This window comes from Lepidochelys kempii, chromosome 3 (assembly GCF_965140265.1).
Source record: "Lepidochelys kempii isolate rLepKem1 chromosome 3, rLepKem1.hap2, whole genome shotgun sequence".
Classification (NCBI taxonomy): Eukaryota; Metazoa; Chordata; order Testudines; family Cheloniidae; genus Lepidochelys; species Lepidochelys kempii.
The window spans coordinates 103,201,153-103,218,344 of record NC_133258.1 but is presented as its reverse complement, the minus strand read 5'-3'; the positions used below and the strand labels follow the sequence as shown (position 1 = coordinate 103,218,344).

The window sequence follows — 17,192 nt, the reverse complement described above, 5'->3', positions numbered from 1 at the left end:
TACAACTTTTGCAGAAGCATACACAAAACTACCCATTTTTCATACATCAATGAGCTTTCCATACATAACTTGCACACACCTGCATTTTGCCTGTGCAAATTTGGCATCTACATTGAAAAAATTAACCATTTGGGCTCAATGTTGATCTGATTATATATAAGCATATATCCTTTTTATTCCTTTATGTGTCTTCTCCATTCCTGGAATAGCTTCTGCTTGAGCAATGAAGAATCATTTTCAGTCAAGTTGTGGCCACTACCTTCTGTGCCACTCTTTGTACCCAGTCAACCTTGCTTCTCTCTTGTCAGGAGGGGGGCATTCGTGAATAAAGCAAGAAGCTTCCTTTTCTCCCCTTTTCTCCATGGTAAAGCATGCAGCCTTGGAAGCATTCCTATCCTTTGTTAGCCCAGAGAATGGGAGACTAGAGCAAAGAACTGAATCTTGGTCTCTGCTTTAGCAGTGCACAGCACTAGTACTAGGAGATCAAGCCAGGCTATATTTAGTAAAATGAGTTACTGTATATTATCTTAAGCTTAAAAGAGATGCCAGAATTTTCTTTGTGAATCAAGTGTTGTTGATTGGCCTCTGCCTCTCAGAGAAATTGGATTGATATACACTATAGTAAATCTTGGCAGCACTTCCTATTTATCTGTGCTTCAGGGGATTAATCTTGATAATTCTCTCAATTTAAAATAAACTTCAGTGACAAAACATTTAATGCCTAAGTGTTCGCCTAACATAGCAAGTCACTAAAAAATTCTTTGTATTGGATTTCTCTATTTGTATAGTAAAATTCCCACTATCCATTAGCGGCAAAAATACCAATTTAGCTTTTTCATTATCAGAAGATTGTGTAGTATTTCTCATTATGTGGTTGTGGGGAGGAGATTTCATACTGTTACATTAGGACTGTGAAATGACACTTTTGAAATATCCAGAATTAAACTACTAACTTAATTGCTATCATTTTAGAAGTAAGAAAAGCCTAGTATTTTACAGCGCTTGTAACAAGTCCATTTTTCCTTCTTAGTGCTGGAGTCAGCCATGTATTGGCTGAGTTATCTCGGATGCCAAACTACTCCTGAGCAATATTACACACACCCCTTTTTTTTCTTCAATTTTTTCATGTACTTTTCTCAATACTTTTTTTTGGAAATTTTTATTGAAAAAAATTGTTAAAGTGATAACTGAAAATTTTCATTTATTGAAAACCTGCAACCAGTATAGGTGTGAAGGCTTTTAAGAGCAGCGACAACAGAAGGTTAGGATTTAAAATTAAGAGATCTCACCTTTTGTACAAACTGTAAAAATCACTGTGGTTTTTGTGGTCTTCCAGCATATACTTACCTCAGAGAACCTTTAGTATGAGAGAAACTAGGAGCTTTTTACTTCAGGTGACTTCTAATCACTTATAATGTGCTAATTCATAGCATTATTCTATCTGACTACAAAATCTGATTTTGGAAAATCCTTCAAATTGTCCCCTTATAGAATATACTGGAGATGTAAAATATCTCCCTACTGGTAAAAACCAGAAATTTACAGAACTTGTGCCACTGTGCCTCTGAAAGAGTATGCAGCCTTTTCGACAAAAATTTGAAGCACTGGTGAAACATGATACTGATAATATCTAAACCAGTGGTTTTCAACCTTTTCTCATTTGCAGACCCCTAAAAAAAATTCAAATGGAGATGCGGACCCCTTTGGAAATACTGAACATAGTCTGCAGACTCCCGGGGTCCATGGACCACTGTTCTATGGTAATGACAACCTTTTGTGGACCCCATAGACAAAGTCTGCGGACTCCCATGGGTTCACAGGTTGAAAACCATTGATCTAAGTGATCAAGTAGAAGAAGCTGGCAACTTGTCCTTTTTGTCTGCATTAAAGACTAAGAGGCAGATCCTCAGCTTGTGTAAATTATCATAGCTCCATTGCCAATGTACTGAGGATCTCCCTCCACACCCTCTCCCCTCAAGGCCTTCTCTAATTTAGTACATCCTGGAATACCTTGCGTAACAACTTTGGCTTTGAATTCAGGTCAGAAAGATAGGGGTTCCCATAACAGCTATTACAGGTTTCCATGGAGAAACAGAAAATCTCAAGATGAGTATACACCAAATGATCGAAACGTTGTAAAAGCAGTGTTAGTCTTGTGGATATTTTAGTACCGGTATAGGCAGAAGGAGTGGGATCCCTGAACTCAGTCAGTTCTGTATTAGAAAATCTTCATCTGCCACCTCTTAAATGTAGTACTGATATTCTGTAATCTATGCTGAAGTTGCCCCCTTTCTCTTCCCAAAGAAGCTTTAGCTTTCCTCCAAAATAACCTTGCATGCACAATTTCTAGTGAGCCATTTTTATTAAACCTGACTTCCCATGTTTGAAGTAGGACAATAAATCTAATGCTGTTTGTAATTAGAAATAATAAACTGTTTTCACTCCAAATTTAAAACATTTAAATCCACAAAAATGGTACAATATAAAAATAGTACCCTACCTACTTATTAAAGGTAATTGAACAACATGCTAGATCTTGGATTAAACTCATGTTTATAATGCATTATGAGAACTATGTTCTAAATTCATATGTTTTATTTCTAAGTTTCTGTTTTGCTAGATAAGGGTGTAAATAGGTATGGATGAGGAATCCTACTGTAAAGATGTGTTTGTCTTTTAATTTTACAAAAATGTTTCTTCTACATATTTTAAATACTATAAGTGCTCCCTCAGTAGAGAACAGGATGTAAAATGGATTTCAATAGATTCCCACACCTAAAAGGATTAATGCACACATTTATTAAATTTATTTTACCTAGACACACAAACACTGTAATGGGACAACTCTGCCTTAATAGGTTCTCTTGGCACCCAATCTAATTACAAGATAATTCTCTACAAACACACTGCATATAGCCTGCAAACAATCAAATGCCTAAATTAGTAAAAATAAATATAGGTAGAGGGGAAAGCCTGAGGTATTAAAACAAAAAGACATAGAAAAGACTTATGAGAGACTTGCAGAGTTTATTTATAATTAGACTTTTTGTAATTGATAATAGGTTGGAGAGGGAAAGCATTTCTATGTGTGACATTCTATGTGTTGAACAGCTGTATCCCTCAATTCTCCAACCTGGGGTACCTTTTTTACACTGCTGTGCTGTGAAAGTGACCATTACTGGTCTGCTCTCAAACAGACTCTAACTTGTAAATTACTCCCAGCTGTATTATATATAAGTGCTCTAGCCAGTGACTCCTGAATTATATTACAGAGTAACACCAGCAAATTCCCAGTCCCAGACCTGTCCCTAGAAATGTGTGTCTTGTACTGCCCAGTATTCTCCTGGACAACACAAGCTCATAGGAAGTTTATTTCATTATTAGAAAATTATAATCACAAACCTTGTTATCTCAAATTGAGTTTCCCAAACACTTCAATCCAAATACACACTGGTTTAGTTAAAACAAACAAGTTTATTAACAGAAAGTTAGATTTTAAGTGATTGCAAGTAATGAGGCATAAAAGTTAGAATTGGTTTTGAAGAAATATAAAATAATACACAAACTAATACCTAACTTAATAAACTAAGTGAACTTAAAACAAAAGGGTCTTTCTCATCACCTGTTTTTTTTGCAGTCTTACTGTCTGGATGCCTTTTAGCAAAAACCCCTCCCCCAGTCCCGTGCTTCTTACCTTGTCCTTCAGGCATTGTGGATGTTGTGGGCAGAGAGAAAGGGCAGAGAGATGATTTGTGTCCTCTGTTCTCACTTCTTATAGTTATTTTCCTATTTGAAAATCATCATCATCTGAGTTTCAGGAGAAAGAGAGTCTGTGGGATGGGAACCTCCAGCTGTTTATTTACCAACATGTACACTTCTCCCTCACACCCTTTTTCCTGACAAGAATGGCCCCTTAACCAGGTGATAGTCCATTTGATTACACTGACACCTGGCTGAGGTGCTGGCTAGCCTTTAGTCTCTGGGGAACTGGTTTGAAGCTGTTTTCGTAGACTTGGAACATGTTTTACACAGCAAAATTTTATAATTTTACATACAATGGTGACGCACATATTTTACCAGGACAGTAAAGTTCAGCAGATTACAAGTTTTCAAATGATATCTCACAAGGCATACATTGTACAAAATTTATCATAGTCCTGGAAAAAGGATTAACATAAAGGTACTGACTGTGACACTATGTAGGCATTGTTTGTTAGTTGTGACTTCAGGTTGTTGTGTTTTGTCATTTACTAGTTCGATTTCTAATCTGCATGTTTCCAATTGTCAACAGGGTGCAGAAGCACTTTGAAGAGTAACATTGATAAGGGGTGTGTGTATGAAAATAGAGTATATATACCTTTTTTCCCACCAGCTGCGGCTGTTGTCCACACAATCTGTGATATGTAATAAAATTTTTGGAGCCCTAAACAAGATGAAAATGTTTCTTTCAACTAAGGGGGAACACCACATAGGATATGACATAAACTTCTCTTTCCCAAAAAAGTCTCCATTAAGCAAAAGAATGCAATGCAGTGCAGAGAAGGCAATGCACTTCAAACATGAATTGAAGTGCTAAAGTAAACTGAAAAGAAATATTGTATTAGAAAAAAAATTAAACAGTTTATTACAATATAATTTATTGTGCTAATATAGGATTTAATAGAACCCCACACTATTAATATTCACAGGAAAGATATGTTCTGACTATAATAAGATTAAATTTATTTTTAACTAGTCAATATGAGAGATATACAGGACTTTTATATATCTTATAGCTACAAGATTCTGTAAGCATCATGTTCTTTTTTTAAGATGCCAGCCAAATGTAATTCTGGAATAGTAACTGTACAAAAATGGCACAAAGGCACAAACATATTTTAAAACAATGTGTTTAATTTAACAACTAAATAAATAAAAGTGAAAGCATAAGTTGGTTTGACATCTCCTCATTGCATGTTACCATAAAGTACAGTGCAACATGGTGCATCTTTACTTTGTTTTTCCTACCAACTATATCCCAGTAAGGTCTAGATTTTTATCTCTGATCTGGCTCCTGTGTGCTGCGTAGATTGCTGTAGCTCCTACTGAGACTAGCGCAAATCAGCCTGCAGAATCTGTAAACTGTAACCAGTTCTCCATTTCCCCACTCTCCTGTGCCAAGTATATATCGGCATAGAAGAGAAAATGCTTCTTAAATAATATCACTATAAAATGTAAAATAAGAGCAGAAGGAAAGCTAAATTGGGTAGAAAAAGTGAGGAATATGTTTTCAGTTGAAAATTGAAATTACAGGGAGTGTATGTGTGAGAGCGAGAGAGAAAGAAGCGGGTCTTTAATGTTATCTCTGCTACATTATAGCTATCAGAATTTGAATTGTACTCTGATCTGTTGTACCTAGGATTTAAGTGCTTGTAAAACACAGTAACAGTGATTACTAGGGTAGTGCACTGAGGGCCAAATCCTCCTCTCTGTTCAAAGCTTGAATAAATGGGCTCTGTCATCCTCTATTGAAGTTAGAGGAAGAGGATTGAAATTGTCCTGTGGGTTGATGGACAGAGACTATGCTAGAGATGCTATGAATGCCAAGTGATCAAGGTGGTTTCCATTAGGATGGGGGGGTATTTTGACAAGTAGATCCACTGTCTCCATCTCTTCTGTTATCCATCCCCTTTATGATCTTAACGTCGCACAGCTCAGGAGCATGCCTGTGGATTGTTAATTCTCCTGTGTAGGCTTTTCACAGCCTGCCCTTCTGTGTGCAGTAAAACAATAATAGCACAACTGCTTTTGGTCCCTGCATGCCAGCAGAAACATAAATGTTCGAATGTCATGGAAATCTGCCAGAGAAAGTTCTCCAAACAAACCAAAGGACTGAGACCACCAAAGGGTTGTATTCCCACTCTGGTGGATTTTACTTTACATAAACCTAACCTTTAGAAGAATGAGAGAAGAGAGGGGACATACACAACCCTCCACAGTCCCTCAACTTACTTGAAAAGTTGTTCCTTGAAAAAGTTATCCTCCGTCCCATGGTTGCTTTCCCCCAATTCTTTCCTCCCCATGGGATGGGATTGATTTCTATCTCTTGTAGGCTCTTCTTCTGGCAGCTCATTGTTTCCCCTCCTTTGCTCTCTGGCTGTCACTCTCAGCAGCAGCTGGCTCCAGCTCTGTCATCCTTCTGTAAACAACTGATAGGTAGCTGCAGAGAATAGAACTAATTGCTGCTGAGAGGCAGAAAGGGGGCTTGGACAAGTCAGACTGTTGGGGGGCCACTGAGCTGCTGGGAGAGGAACAGCTCAGAGAAAAAATCTCCTGTGCTGCTATAGTCCTGCTGTAGGGATTTTGGTTGAGACACCAATTACCAGAGAGGGATTTTTGCAAACCCGAAACTGTCCCAGACAAAGTAGGTCTGCTTGCAGCTATCCACAAGGGTTTGGGGGGCAAAGAGCAGAGCAGCATTGTGTTAGAGGTACATGCACAAGAATATGAACTTGTTTTCACAGGTTACGTTGTTAGAAAGCTAACCTTGGTAGGATACAGTTGTGCTGAAAATATGATGTGGTTTGGTTGTAGTTTGGAGAGGTTTTTTGGATATGCTTTCCATTATTTAATGGTTTGCAATGCAATAGCCCCTTGTTTGTGGCTTGTATACTGGAAGATACAAAATTAACATGTCACATGTTAAGTGAATTATAAACAGGCTAACTGACAGGTCTCAAAGTGTAATTATAAATGGGAAATCATCTTTGACTAGTTCCTGTAGGAATCAGTTCTTGGCCTTATGCTATTTAGCATTTTTATCAGTGACATGGAAGAAAGCATAAAGTCATTACTGATAAAATTTGCAGATGACACAAAAATTGGGGGAGTAACAAATGATGAAGAGGACAGTTACTGATACAGAGTGATATGGATTGTTTGTAAAGCTAGGCGCAGACTAACAATGTGTTTTAATAGAGCCAAACGTAAAAGTATACACAGGAACAAAGAAAGGATAAGTGCAGGGTCCTGCACTTAGGATGGAAGAATCCAATGCACCGCTACAGACTAGGGACCGAATGGCTAGGCAGCAGTTCTGCGGAAAAGGACCTAGGGGTGACAGAGGACGAGAAGCTGGATATGAGTCAGCAGTGTGCCCTTGTTGCCAAGAAGGCCAATGGCATTTTGGGATGTATAAGTAGGGGCATAGCGAGCAGATCGAGGGACGTGATCGTTCCCCTCTATTCGACATTGGTGAGGCCTCATCTGGAGTACTGTGTCCAGTTTTGGGCCCCACACTTCAAGAAGGATGTGGATAAATTGGAGAGAGTCCAGTGAAGGGCAACAAAAATGATTAGGGGTCTAGAACACATGACTTATGAGGAGAGGCTGAGGGAGCTGGGATTGTTTAGCCTGCAGAAGAGAAGAATGAGGGGGGATTTGATAGCTGCTTTCAACTACCTGAAAGGGGGTTCCAAAGAGGATGGCTCTAGACTGTTCTCAATGGTAGCAGATGACAGAACGAGGAGTAATGGTCTCAAGTTGCAGTGGGGGAGGTTTAGATTGGATATTAGGAAAAACTTTTTCACTAAGAGGGTGGTGAAACACTGGAATGCGTTACCTAGGGAGGTGGTAGAATCTCCTTCCTTAGAGGTTTTTAAGGTCAGGCTTGACAAAGCCCTGGCTGGGATGATTTAACTGGGAATTGGTCCTGCTTCGAGCAGGGGGTTGGACTAGATGACCTTCAGGGGTCCCTTCCAACCCTGATATTCTATGATTCTATGGGCTATTCAAAAGGGCTAATGTGATTCTTGGATGTATAAACAGGGATCATTGAGTAGGCGGTGATAGGTGTTATAACCTCCGTATTTGGCACTGGTGCGACTGCTGCTGGAATACTGTGTCCAGTTCTGGTGTCCACAATTCAAGGAGGATTTTGATAAATTGGAGAAGGTTCAGAGAAGAGCCACAAGAATGGTTAAAGGGTTAGAAAACCTGCCTTAAGTGAGAGATTCAAGGACCTCAATCTGTTCATTGTGACAAGGAGAATGTTACGGGTAACTTGATCACAGTCTGTAAGTACCTACATGGGGAACAAAACGTTGATAACAGGCTCCTTAATCTAGCAGAAAAAGGTATAACACGACCCAATGGCTGGAAATTGATGCTTGACAAATTCAGATTGGAAATAAGGTATATGTTTTTAACAGTAAGGGTAATTAGTCATTGAACAATTTACCAAGAGTTGTGGTGGACTTTCTGTAACTGGTAATTTTGAAATCAGGGTTGGATTTTTTTTCTACAAGATATGTTCTAGTTCAAACAGGAATTGTTTAAGGGAAGTTGTAGGACCTGCACAATGCAAAAGGTCAGGAGATCACAGCAGCCCATTCTGGCCATAAAATCTAGGGAATATGTGTCACCGTATAAAAGTTATATTGATCTGCGTTGGGGATGGCCACATTACTCATAGAGCGTGGTGCAGGTAATTCTAAACAACTGCCACTAAAACCTTTACATTATACCACACTGTATTTATAAACATTTTTGTTAGAAATGTTAAGTGCTTTTAATAAAATGTATTGGAGCTTCTTGTCCTATATCTCCTCCTTTAAAGCCTGCCTGCCTTAGTTGCCATGTGTCCAACTATATGGTATAGGTGTTGTTTTGAGGGTTTTATTGGTGTTTGGATACCATAGGGAAGGCATGATATAAAGAAATAGATAGAGGCACATGCAGATATTTGTTTGAGATACCACGTTTTGCAGGCTAACTGAAAGTCAATGGGATTGAGGCTCCTTAGGTTTTTGAAAATGTTACTTGCTTTGAGGCAGACAATTTTCTTTCTAGAACACAAATGGCATTCTATTCAGATGATAACTTTTGACCAAGCTGCCCAAAGAAGAATAATGTAAGGCTATGTTGTATGAGCCACATCGTAAGGACTTTGGGCTCTGAATTCTAAAATGCAAAGCAAAGCAGTATATACTTCATATAAACCTTATTGCCTCCATTTGCCAGTAAATAGTGTTGAGCAGTCAACATTGCGCAAAATATGATCACTAACATAAAATGCTTGAAAAATCATTAAAACCTGTTGATCAGTAAAATATTTAACAGTATAAGAATGCTTTACTAGAATTTTCCATTATATTTCCTAAAGAAATAGTGTGTAATAAAAGAAAGGCTTTTTGGAAATGGTTATGTAGTTATTTTTCTTGCCAGTTCATTAAGTATGTCCAGGTTTAACTCCAAGATACTTTACCACCCACAGCGGGGGCAGGATTATAAATTGCTTTTATATTTGGTTAACCATATTAGCAAAGAGCTGACCAAATTTCTGCTTTTCCTATCGTTTTTGTCTTATGAAAACCTCCATCCGAAAGCAATTTAATTAACAATTTCTATGTGTATGCAGAAAGTGAGGGAACTTTGAGTCTCATCTTCCTGAAAATCAGATCCTTGAAGTCTAAACTGTTTTTCCTATAATAATAATTAATAACTTGCACTTAAACAAAATATTTTATATGTGCATTTCCAAATGCCTTACACACATCAATAAATGTTGTTTTAAAGCTTATGAAAGCAAATTTGAGAAGTAGAAAAACATTATCATTATTTTGAAAATGGAGAAACTGGGGCATAGATATGTGACTTAGCCAGACTCAAACAGTGAGTCAGTATCAGAGCTGATAACAGAATCCAGAATTCCTGACTCCCATTTTGGTGCTCTAGCCATTAAGCAACTCTTCCTCCACTATTACGATGGTGTTTCTGTAATATCAAAATAGTTTCCAAGGAGTTGTATTCCCCTTGCAGGATCACCTAACTCCCATTATCATCAACAGGAGTTATGCATATGGGTCCTGAATCTGGAATTTAATCTTCATGGGCATTCCCTGGCACCCCTATAGAGCTCAGTTGACCCGTGTGGATTCACTTGTAGGATCAGAGCCATGAAGAAGAAAGGAAGCTCCTTGGTGTTTGAGTGTAGCCTAACTGGAGATCAAACTGTGTGAAGGGTATGGGTTCCTGTTTGTATTTAGCCTTTGTGACACCACTATATGAGCAGAATTTTAATTCATTATAAGTTAGAACTAAGTACTGTAACTAGAGGTTTTGTCTCATTTCTATAAACCCATAAGTTTGGTTGAGTTCTTGTTCCTTTTTGTTGTCTTATTATTTCTTTCTCTCTGTGCTTTGTGTTTAAATCGAGGTTACCTCAGTGTGAGGAATGTATTGCAGTAGTGCCATACTCTAGCATAGTCCTGTAACCCATACAAATACTATATTTTACTAAAGAAGATCCAAGGAATATTTCTGTCTTTGAGGACAACCTCACTAATCAATGCATATTACAGATTGGTATTGTCATTTTATTTCTTTGTTTGTTTGTCTTCTTTCTTGTTTCTCCATGTACATGTTTGTACAAGATTAACAAAGAAAAGTTCTTCACTGTTTGTTTTCTCTCTCCTGAACAAAGTGAACTGTGGCATCTGAAAAAGGCTATATTTGATTATGTCATATTTAAAGCAGAGAGGCCAGAGTCACTCTTGCAGGTGCAAGGAGGAACAAATTATATCTGTGTGTCATCTGGCTGTGGGGAAAGTTTCCCATGGGAGGGCATGCAGTGGTGTTTCTGTTGGGGGAGGGCAGTTTTAATCTACAATATGAACCCATGGGAACTCTTCCTACAGGAGATGGCTAGGAGATGGATTGCATTAGTACATTAGCAGTGCCCCCAGCCAATGCTACCCACTCGTTGTTTTTTATTTTATTGGGGCTGCACTAGGCACGTGTTAGCCCCCTGATGTAAAGGAAAATTGTGGGCATCTCATGCTACTCGATTCCATCTGTTCCTGCTGCAGAGTCCATGTGTGAATTTGGTCATGGCCCACCCATATGCTGAAGGTGCTGTAGATTAAAAGTAAAGGAAGAGCAGATAAGATTGAAAATGTTTACAGATTTTGGTAACACTGTTTCACAGTTTTCTTTTCGTGTTTATACATTCACTTGAAACAAAAGAAATAACCTGAAATGATTCTCTCATTAAAGTAAAAACCAAAACAACCCACTAGAAAGAATTTTGCATATTTTGCATCCAAAAATGAAATGTGTAGCTCATTCTGTGTGAATCTGGGTAGTTTATTTTAACTTTCTTCCAATTCCAAGCTGTCTTGTAATGAATCAGCAGGCAAGGCAATTGAGGCCTTGTCTACATAAGAAAGTTGCACTGGTTTAACTGAAAATGTGATTTTTGTAAACCAATTTAATTAAACCAATACAGACTCTTGTGTGGACACTGACTTATATTGGTTTAGCTTAAACTGATTTCTAATTGAATTTCACAAAAATGTCATTCTGTTGTTTTTTTTTGTTTTTGTTTTTTTTCGTTTAACATGACCACTATTAAGCTGCCTGGTCTGGCTTATGGCACTCGGAGAGGTTTTTATATGTGGGGTGAAATGCAGGTGCTAAATAAATGTCTTGGAGGAAGAGTGTTTTGTGTATGCATTTCAGGCTTTTGTTTGCTTTCCTGAAAATGTATTTAAATTAAAACAGACAATCATGCCACAATGTTTTCTGTCAACAGGTAGGGAGGAACCAGGAATAGGGTTTTGCATTATTTGTCTGGAAGTCCCTGAGGTATGCAAGAGCACCATATCCCATCAGTTAGGAGGGGAAATGCAATCACAGGAAAGGTTCACTGAGTCAGTTAAAAACAAAAACCCCTCTGGATTGAGATGTTCAAGTGGAACACAACTTTGAATGCTCTGTTTGCCATATCTCATTGCAAGAAACTGGACTAGAGCCAATGGAAGCTTTATCCCATAATTGGTGAAGAAAATGTAATGTACTTTCCCCCATATACCCTTCAATAGGAAGAAAAATAACCAACCTCTGGGGAGACAAAGGTCACATAATCCTCATAGCCTTTATTAAGCAAGACAAATATACTTCCCACTGCTGTTGGTGATGGCATTGACCAATCCCATTAAAATGGCAGTACCTCTGCATTTTATTATGTAGAAACAACATCTGTCTTAAACCTCATCCAAGAAAGATCACTGTTTCTCTGTATGCCTCGTAAAGGGAATCACAAGTTCTTATGGCTCCAAGGAAGAAGCCTGTTAGTTCAGATAGTTATAGAAATGTTTATGTTTTAACAGAACACAGAGAGGAGAAATGGCCTTGATGTTTAGGCATTGAACTGGAACTTGAGAGAGATTTGTTCAATTCCTGGTTCTACCATAAACTTCCTGTGTGACTTTAGGAAAGTCAGGTGATCTTTCTGTATCTCAAAGCCTGATCTGTATACCAGGGAAGATAATTCATTTCACCCACCTTATGTCTGTCTTGTCTACTTAGACAAGAAAAGGAAGCTCTTACTATGTGTTTGTACAATGCCTAATACAATGGAGCCCTGATCTCAGCTGAGGACACTATGTGCTGCTGTAATACAAATAATAAAAAAAATTGTATATCATATGTAAACTTGAGATTCAGAATTCACATAAAAATTGTGGCAGTATATTTTTATTTATACGGAAGTGTTATTGCATATGGATCAATTCTACTATTGAACAAAATAGATGGTAAAAAAATTTTTTTACTTGATTGCATTGTCAACTTCTTAGACCCACAAAATCATGATTTAAAAACTACTTTAAAAGTCTTCTTTAAAAATAGTGTCCTAAAGGCACAAAACCTGGAAAGAAAACCTAAACGGATAAGAAATAAAACAGACCTGGCCAACTTAATTTGACTTGCAAGTACATATGGAAATTTTAATTTATCAGTTGCAAAGTTCATAAAACTGAGTTGTCAGGGAAAAAAAGAAATTGTCAAATCTTGCAGTATTTTTTCTTTTTGTCACATGCAGTTCACTTTTTTTAACATGAAAACTAGTACCATTAAAAATGTATATTTGCATAATTTGCATAGAGCTGCCCTAACACAAAAAAGAGAATGCAAAGTAGCATTGTTTAAACTTGGCAAAAATTGTGGGTTTCTTTTTACCTCTGCAAAAACTGAGTTTTATAACTTTTAGCTTTACTCAACTCAGGGGTGGTAGTAAACTGTGTCTTTGATAAAGCTGTGGTTTTTGCATGAAGCAAGCAAAGTATGTTGTGAAAAATGAGTAGATTGGTGTTGGTTATCTTAGCCAACCTTACTTGTGGTTATAAAGGTATTTAGCAATTCCTTCCCACAGCATGCATTTCAAAAATAGTGATTGCTTCACTCTATTTGTTCCATAGGTATTATTACATGTTTGTCTATCGGAAAAAGTAGAGAAAATACATAAGTATTAATGTGCTTTTTAAAATATATTTTATTAACACATTCATACCTCAAATTTCAAACAACACTAATAAAAAAGTCATTATCATGTATCCACATTTGACTTCTCTAGCCCTTTTGTAGTGCTGTTCTTCACTATTTAATAAGTTTTTAAAAAGGGATTTAAAATAACATCAGAAACCTAATGGAGTGGAAGAAAATGCAGGCTCTGATTATGCAGTTACTTCATGTGGGGAGCTCTTATGCCTGCATAGAGCTCTGTTGACTTCTAGGGGCTCTGTGCAGGCGCTCTTCCCACATGGAGTCAGTTGCAGAATTGGGACCATTGCTATAAGATTTATTTTCAAATGAAAGCCTTTAAATTAACAAAGAATGTCAATCTTTTACAAAAAATGCCTTGCTTTAAGGTTTTTTGGAAGGAGGACATGAGTGGGGGCATGAATTGTTTTGTGTTTTTGTTTGTATTTTAAATAAGGACCATTTTTCTTAAGAGAAAAATTGAAAGGGAGAATGGATATATATTAAAGAAATACAGTCTTGTGGCCTGGATTTCAAAGCAATACATTGTGGTATGTACAAAGGTTGTTGGGCATACTGAAGGAAACATGAATTTAGAAAGAGAAGTGAATTAAATACTGTACTGAAATAAATTTACATGTGACCTATTTCACTTCATCTTTAAAATTCCATGTAGGGTCACCACAACTGAGACAGGTTATTGAAACATCTCTGATACCTGAAATTTTTAAATCAATTTCTCTTAATTTTTCCTGTGATGTACAAAACAAGGGATTATAGAAAGTCCCAATTTTGAATAGTTTTATTTGTTGTTTCTGTGATTTATTACACACATTAGGTTATGAATTTACAAAATATTTGTGAAGTTTAGAAAAAAGATCCATGATATTGGAAATGGCTCATTTGGAAGAAGAAGAAGGTGTGTATGTAGGAGAGAAGTCAGGTTGTAAGGAGGGGAGAACTTGTCTTCATTCTGCTTAGATTTCAGGACTATTACTTAAAATGTACACACAATTGAATTCTCATACTGCAGAAAAATGCAGATGCTTTAGTGTTCTTGGATAATGCTCATTGGTTGGTCTGATTTTTTTGCACTGTGTGTTGCACTTAACCCAAAACTGAGCAAAACAAATTAGCCTGTTTGGGAAAATATTTATTATTACAGTAGTATGTAGTTGCCAAGTCAAGGCCCCATTTTCATTGGTGCTGTACAGACAAATAATAAAAGATAATCCCTACCTCGTGGGCACTTAGTGCACAGCAGGCTAGTGCAAGATACATTTACACCCCAGCTTGCTGCAAATTAATTGTTTGTATAGACAAGTCCAAAGTTAAATTCAAGCATACATTTTTTTTTTCAGGATCGAGGCCTAGGGAATTGTTGAACATATATTGTAATTTATACAACCAGTGTTTATGTCACTGTACTACTTGTGAAAGCAAGTGAAAGCTTGCCCTTTCTTGTAACTGGCTTCATTTCTTTAAATAGAATTTAGAGACTAATAAAATAGAAGTAGGCTTAAATATGTCATAATTATTCTCCACAACTAAAGTTTGAGGGCCTGATCTAAAACCCACAGAAGTCACAAGAAAGATTTCCATTGACCTGTGTGGGCTTTGGATTAAACCTTACGTGAACATGCTTGATAACATACTTCTTGGCTTTTTGCTTTTTCTTTTTATATATGTTACTGGGGAAAAAAACAATTTCAGCTAATTACGCTGATTTTATTTAAAGGCAACTCAATGAATTTTGTTGCAGATATTTTATGACTATATTTTCCCACCAGTTTGACAGTATGATCAAAGGCAGTCAGTGACAATAGGTGTAATTTGTAAGAAAATGTTTTGTTTGATCATGTAAATGCCTCAAATTGTCTTAATATATTTTATATGTGTTATCTAGGATAACTCATTAGGAATAATTTGAGAAGGGTTTGTATTTGTGGTAACTGCATGTATGCAAAGAACCTCTATAGCAAATCAGATTTCAGCCATGTTATCTGTCATTATGGAAATAAGCATGTATACTACAGATGGCTTTTGTGTAGTCTTCATAAAGGAAGTATCTGGTGTTTTGGTCTAAATATGTTGCACAATTTGCAAAGAATAAATTTCTCTATGACTAAGTTTTAACCCTTTCCTCATAAGTACTCTCTTTAGACACACTATAATTTAAAATACTAAAATTAAGTGTTCTTTTTCATATCTGAATTTGGTCTAGCATACAAATAGTTTGATAGGCCAATATGAATTAGAGTATTACCCATATAAACTGTACATTATATTTCTTTCTGTATTGTGGAGGATTTTTATTCTATTAGTTTTTCACTACTCAATTTTTTGTTAAGCATTTAAGCTTTCATTTACATTTCAAACCACCAATAGGTTTTCAACTTTCTGTTCCCAAATATGTTTCCCCAAAAAAGCAAACAATTTAAATTGCTCTTTTGCCCTCAATGTGACACTCATTCTGTCTAGAATTTAATAATTATTTATGGTAAGTAAATACTTCTCATCCAGTTCTTGCATCAGTAAGTAACCCAGGAAATTACAACTTACTTTCTGATTTGCCTTTCCTATTACAGACCAGCTCAAATCTCATGCTTCCGGCTCCATCACTGCTCTCGCCACACTCCAAGTTAAGGCTGCCAAGTTCTCTGGGCACTTCACTGATTCCCCCGTATCCTTTCACTGCTCAAAACGGTGAGCCTCTTTCCTAATTTGATTACTGTGTCTAATGTACGTATGCTGTTTTAGTTGATGAGTCTTTTTTCCTTTGTTGTTATATTAATCAAGTTTAGTATGCAGCACTTCATGGAGTAGTCAAGATGTCATATGTACCATTGCTTATACAATGCAATATTTAAACCATTACCTCAAACTGTTTTTTCTTCAGTTAGATACTTATTGTTGTTATGCTAAGTTTTTAGTAAAAAGAGTTAGCTCTAGATTTTCTTAGTTTTTATCAGCTTTTGTGTCAAAATACTTTAAACACAGCAAACACTATTAAATAAGCAATCACAGTTTAAAATGCATAATTGTTGAAAAAAGAAAAGGGAGAAAAACAGTTGGTCTTCAAATTGGGAATGGACTATTTACAAGGGTATTAATACAAACCCTATCATTAGGCTTAAAACCAGCATTTTTTAAAAATGCTTAAATGAATCCACAGCCTTCAGAAAAAAGACTAGTAGCAACAGAATTGTATGTTTTCTGAAATTCTTACATCTTGGTTTCAAATTGCAATTGTGATCAAAATAATAATTTATTGCAAAACAGCATATTTGATGTTTGTTTGGAGTGCCTGTTAGAATGATATATAAAACTGCTAGGTGGTGGTGGTTGTTGTTATTATTTCTGTTTAAAGCACTAACCAAGAATGTGGTCCAGTTGTGCTAGGTACTGTACAAACACAAAGTATGTTCGTTTAAAGGATTTTATTTTGTAACTTTGGGAGAGAGCAAGAGAGAGGGAAAAAAAGGGTACCATATAATGAGATAGAAACAGGAAATTGAGCTTTTTTAAAAAAATGTATAATATAGTTTGGTAGAAAAAGATAAATGGGTTCTGTTATTATATAAAATTAGCTAAAAAAGAGGCACTAATAATTATGGCTTGAATCAGAAAGATTTTCCAGTCAGAATATTGATTGATATGCTTTTTTCTAGTGTGAGCTAAAGGGCTGACCACAGGTGTAGGAACTGGGAGATGAAGTTCTAATTTGCCTCTGCCACTGATTTACTGTGTGACTTTGACTGTGTCAGTTAAGCTTTCTGGGCTTCAGTTTCCTTATCAGTAAAACGGTGATAACAGTACCTTAGCAATAACTACCCCCTTCACAGGTATATGGTGAGGCTAATTAATATTTGTTCAGTGCTTTGCAAGTGTGA

General features: G+C 36.6%; 1 protein-coding gene across 8 annotated transcripts in view; it reads left to right on the top strand.

Moving 5' to 3' along the window:
• The window catches only part of AHI1 (Abelson helper integration site 1), a 188,633-nt gene that overhangs the window by 73,083 nt on the left and 98,358 nt on the right, over window positions 1-17,192 (top strand). For all 8 annotated transcript variants that reach the window (XM_073337381.1, XM_073337382.1, XM_073337383.1 and 5 more), the window contains one exon: window positions 15,888-16,005. In XM_073337381.1, the coding sequence (XP_073193482.1) occupies window positions 15,888-16,005 (118 nt within the window). The remainder of the gene's footprint in view (window positions 1-15,887; window positions 16,006-17,192) is intronic.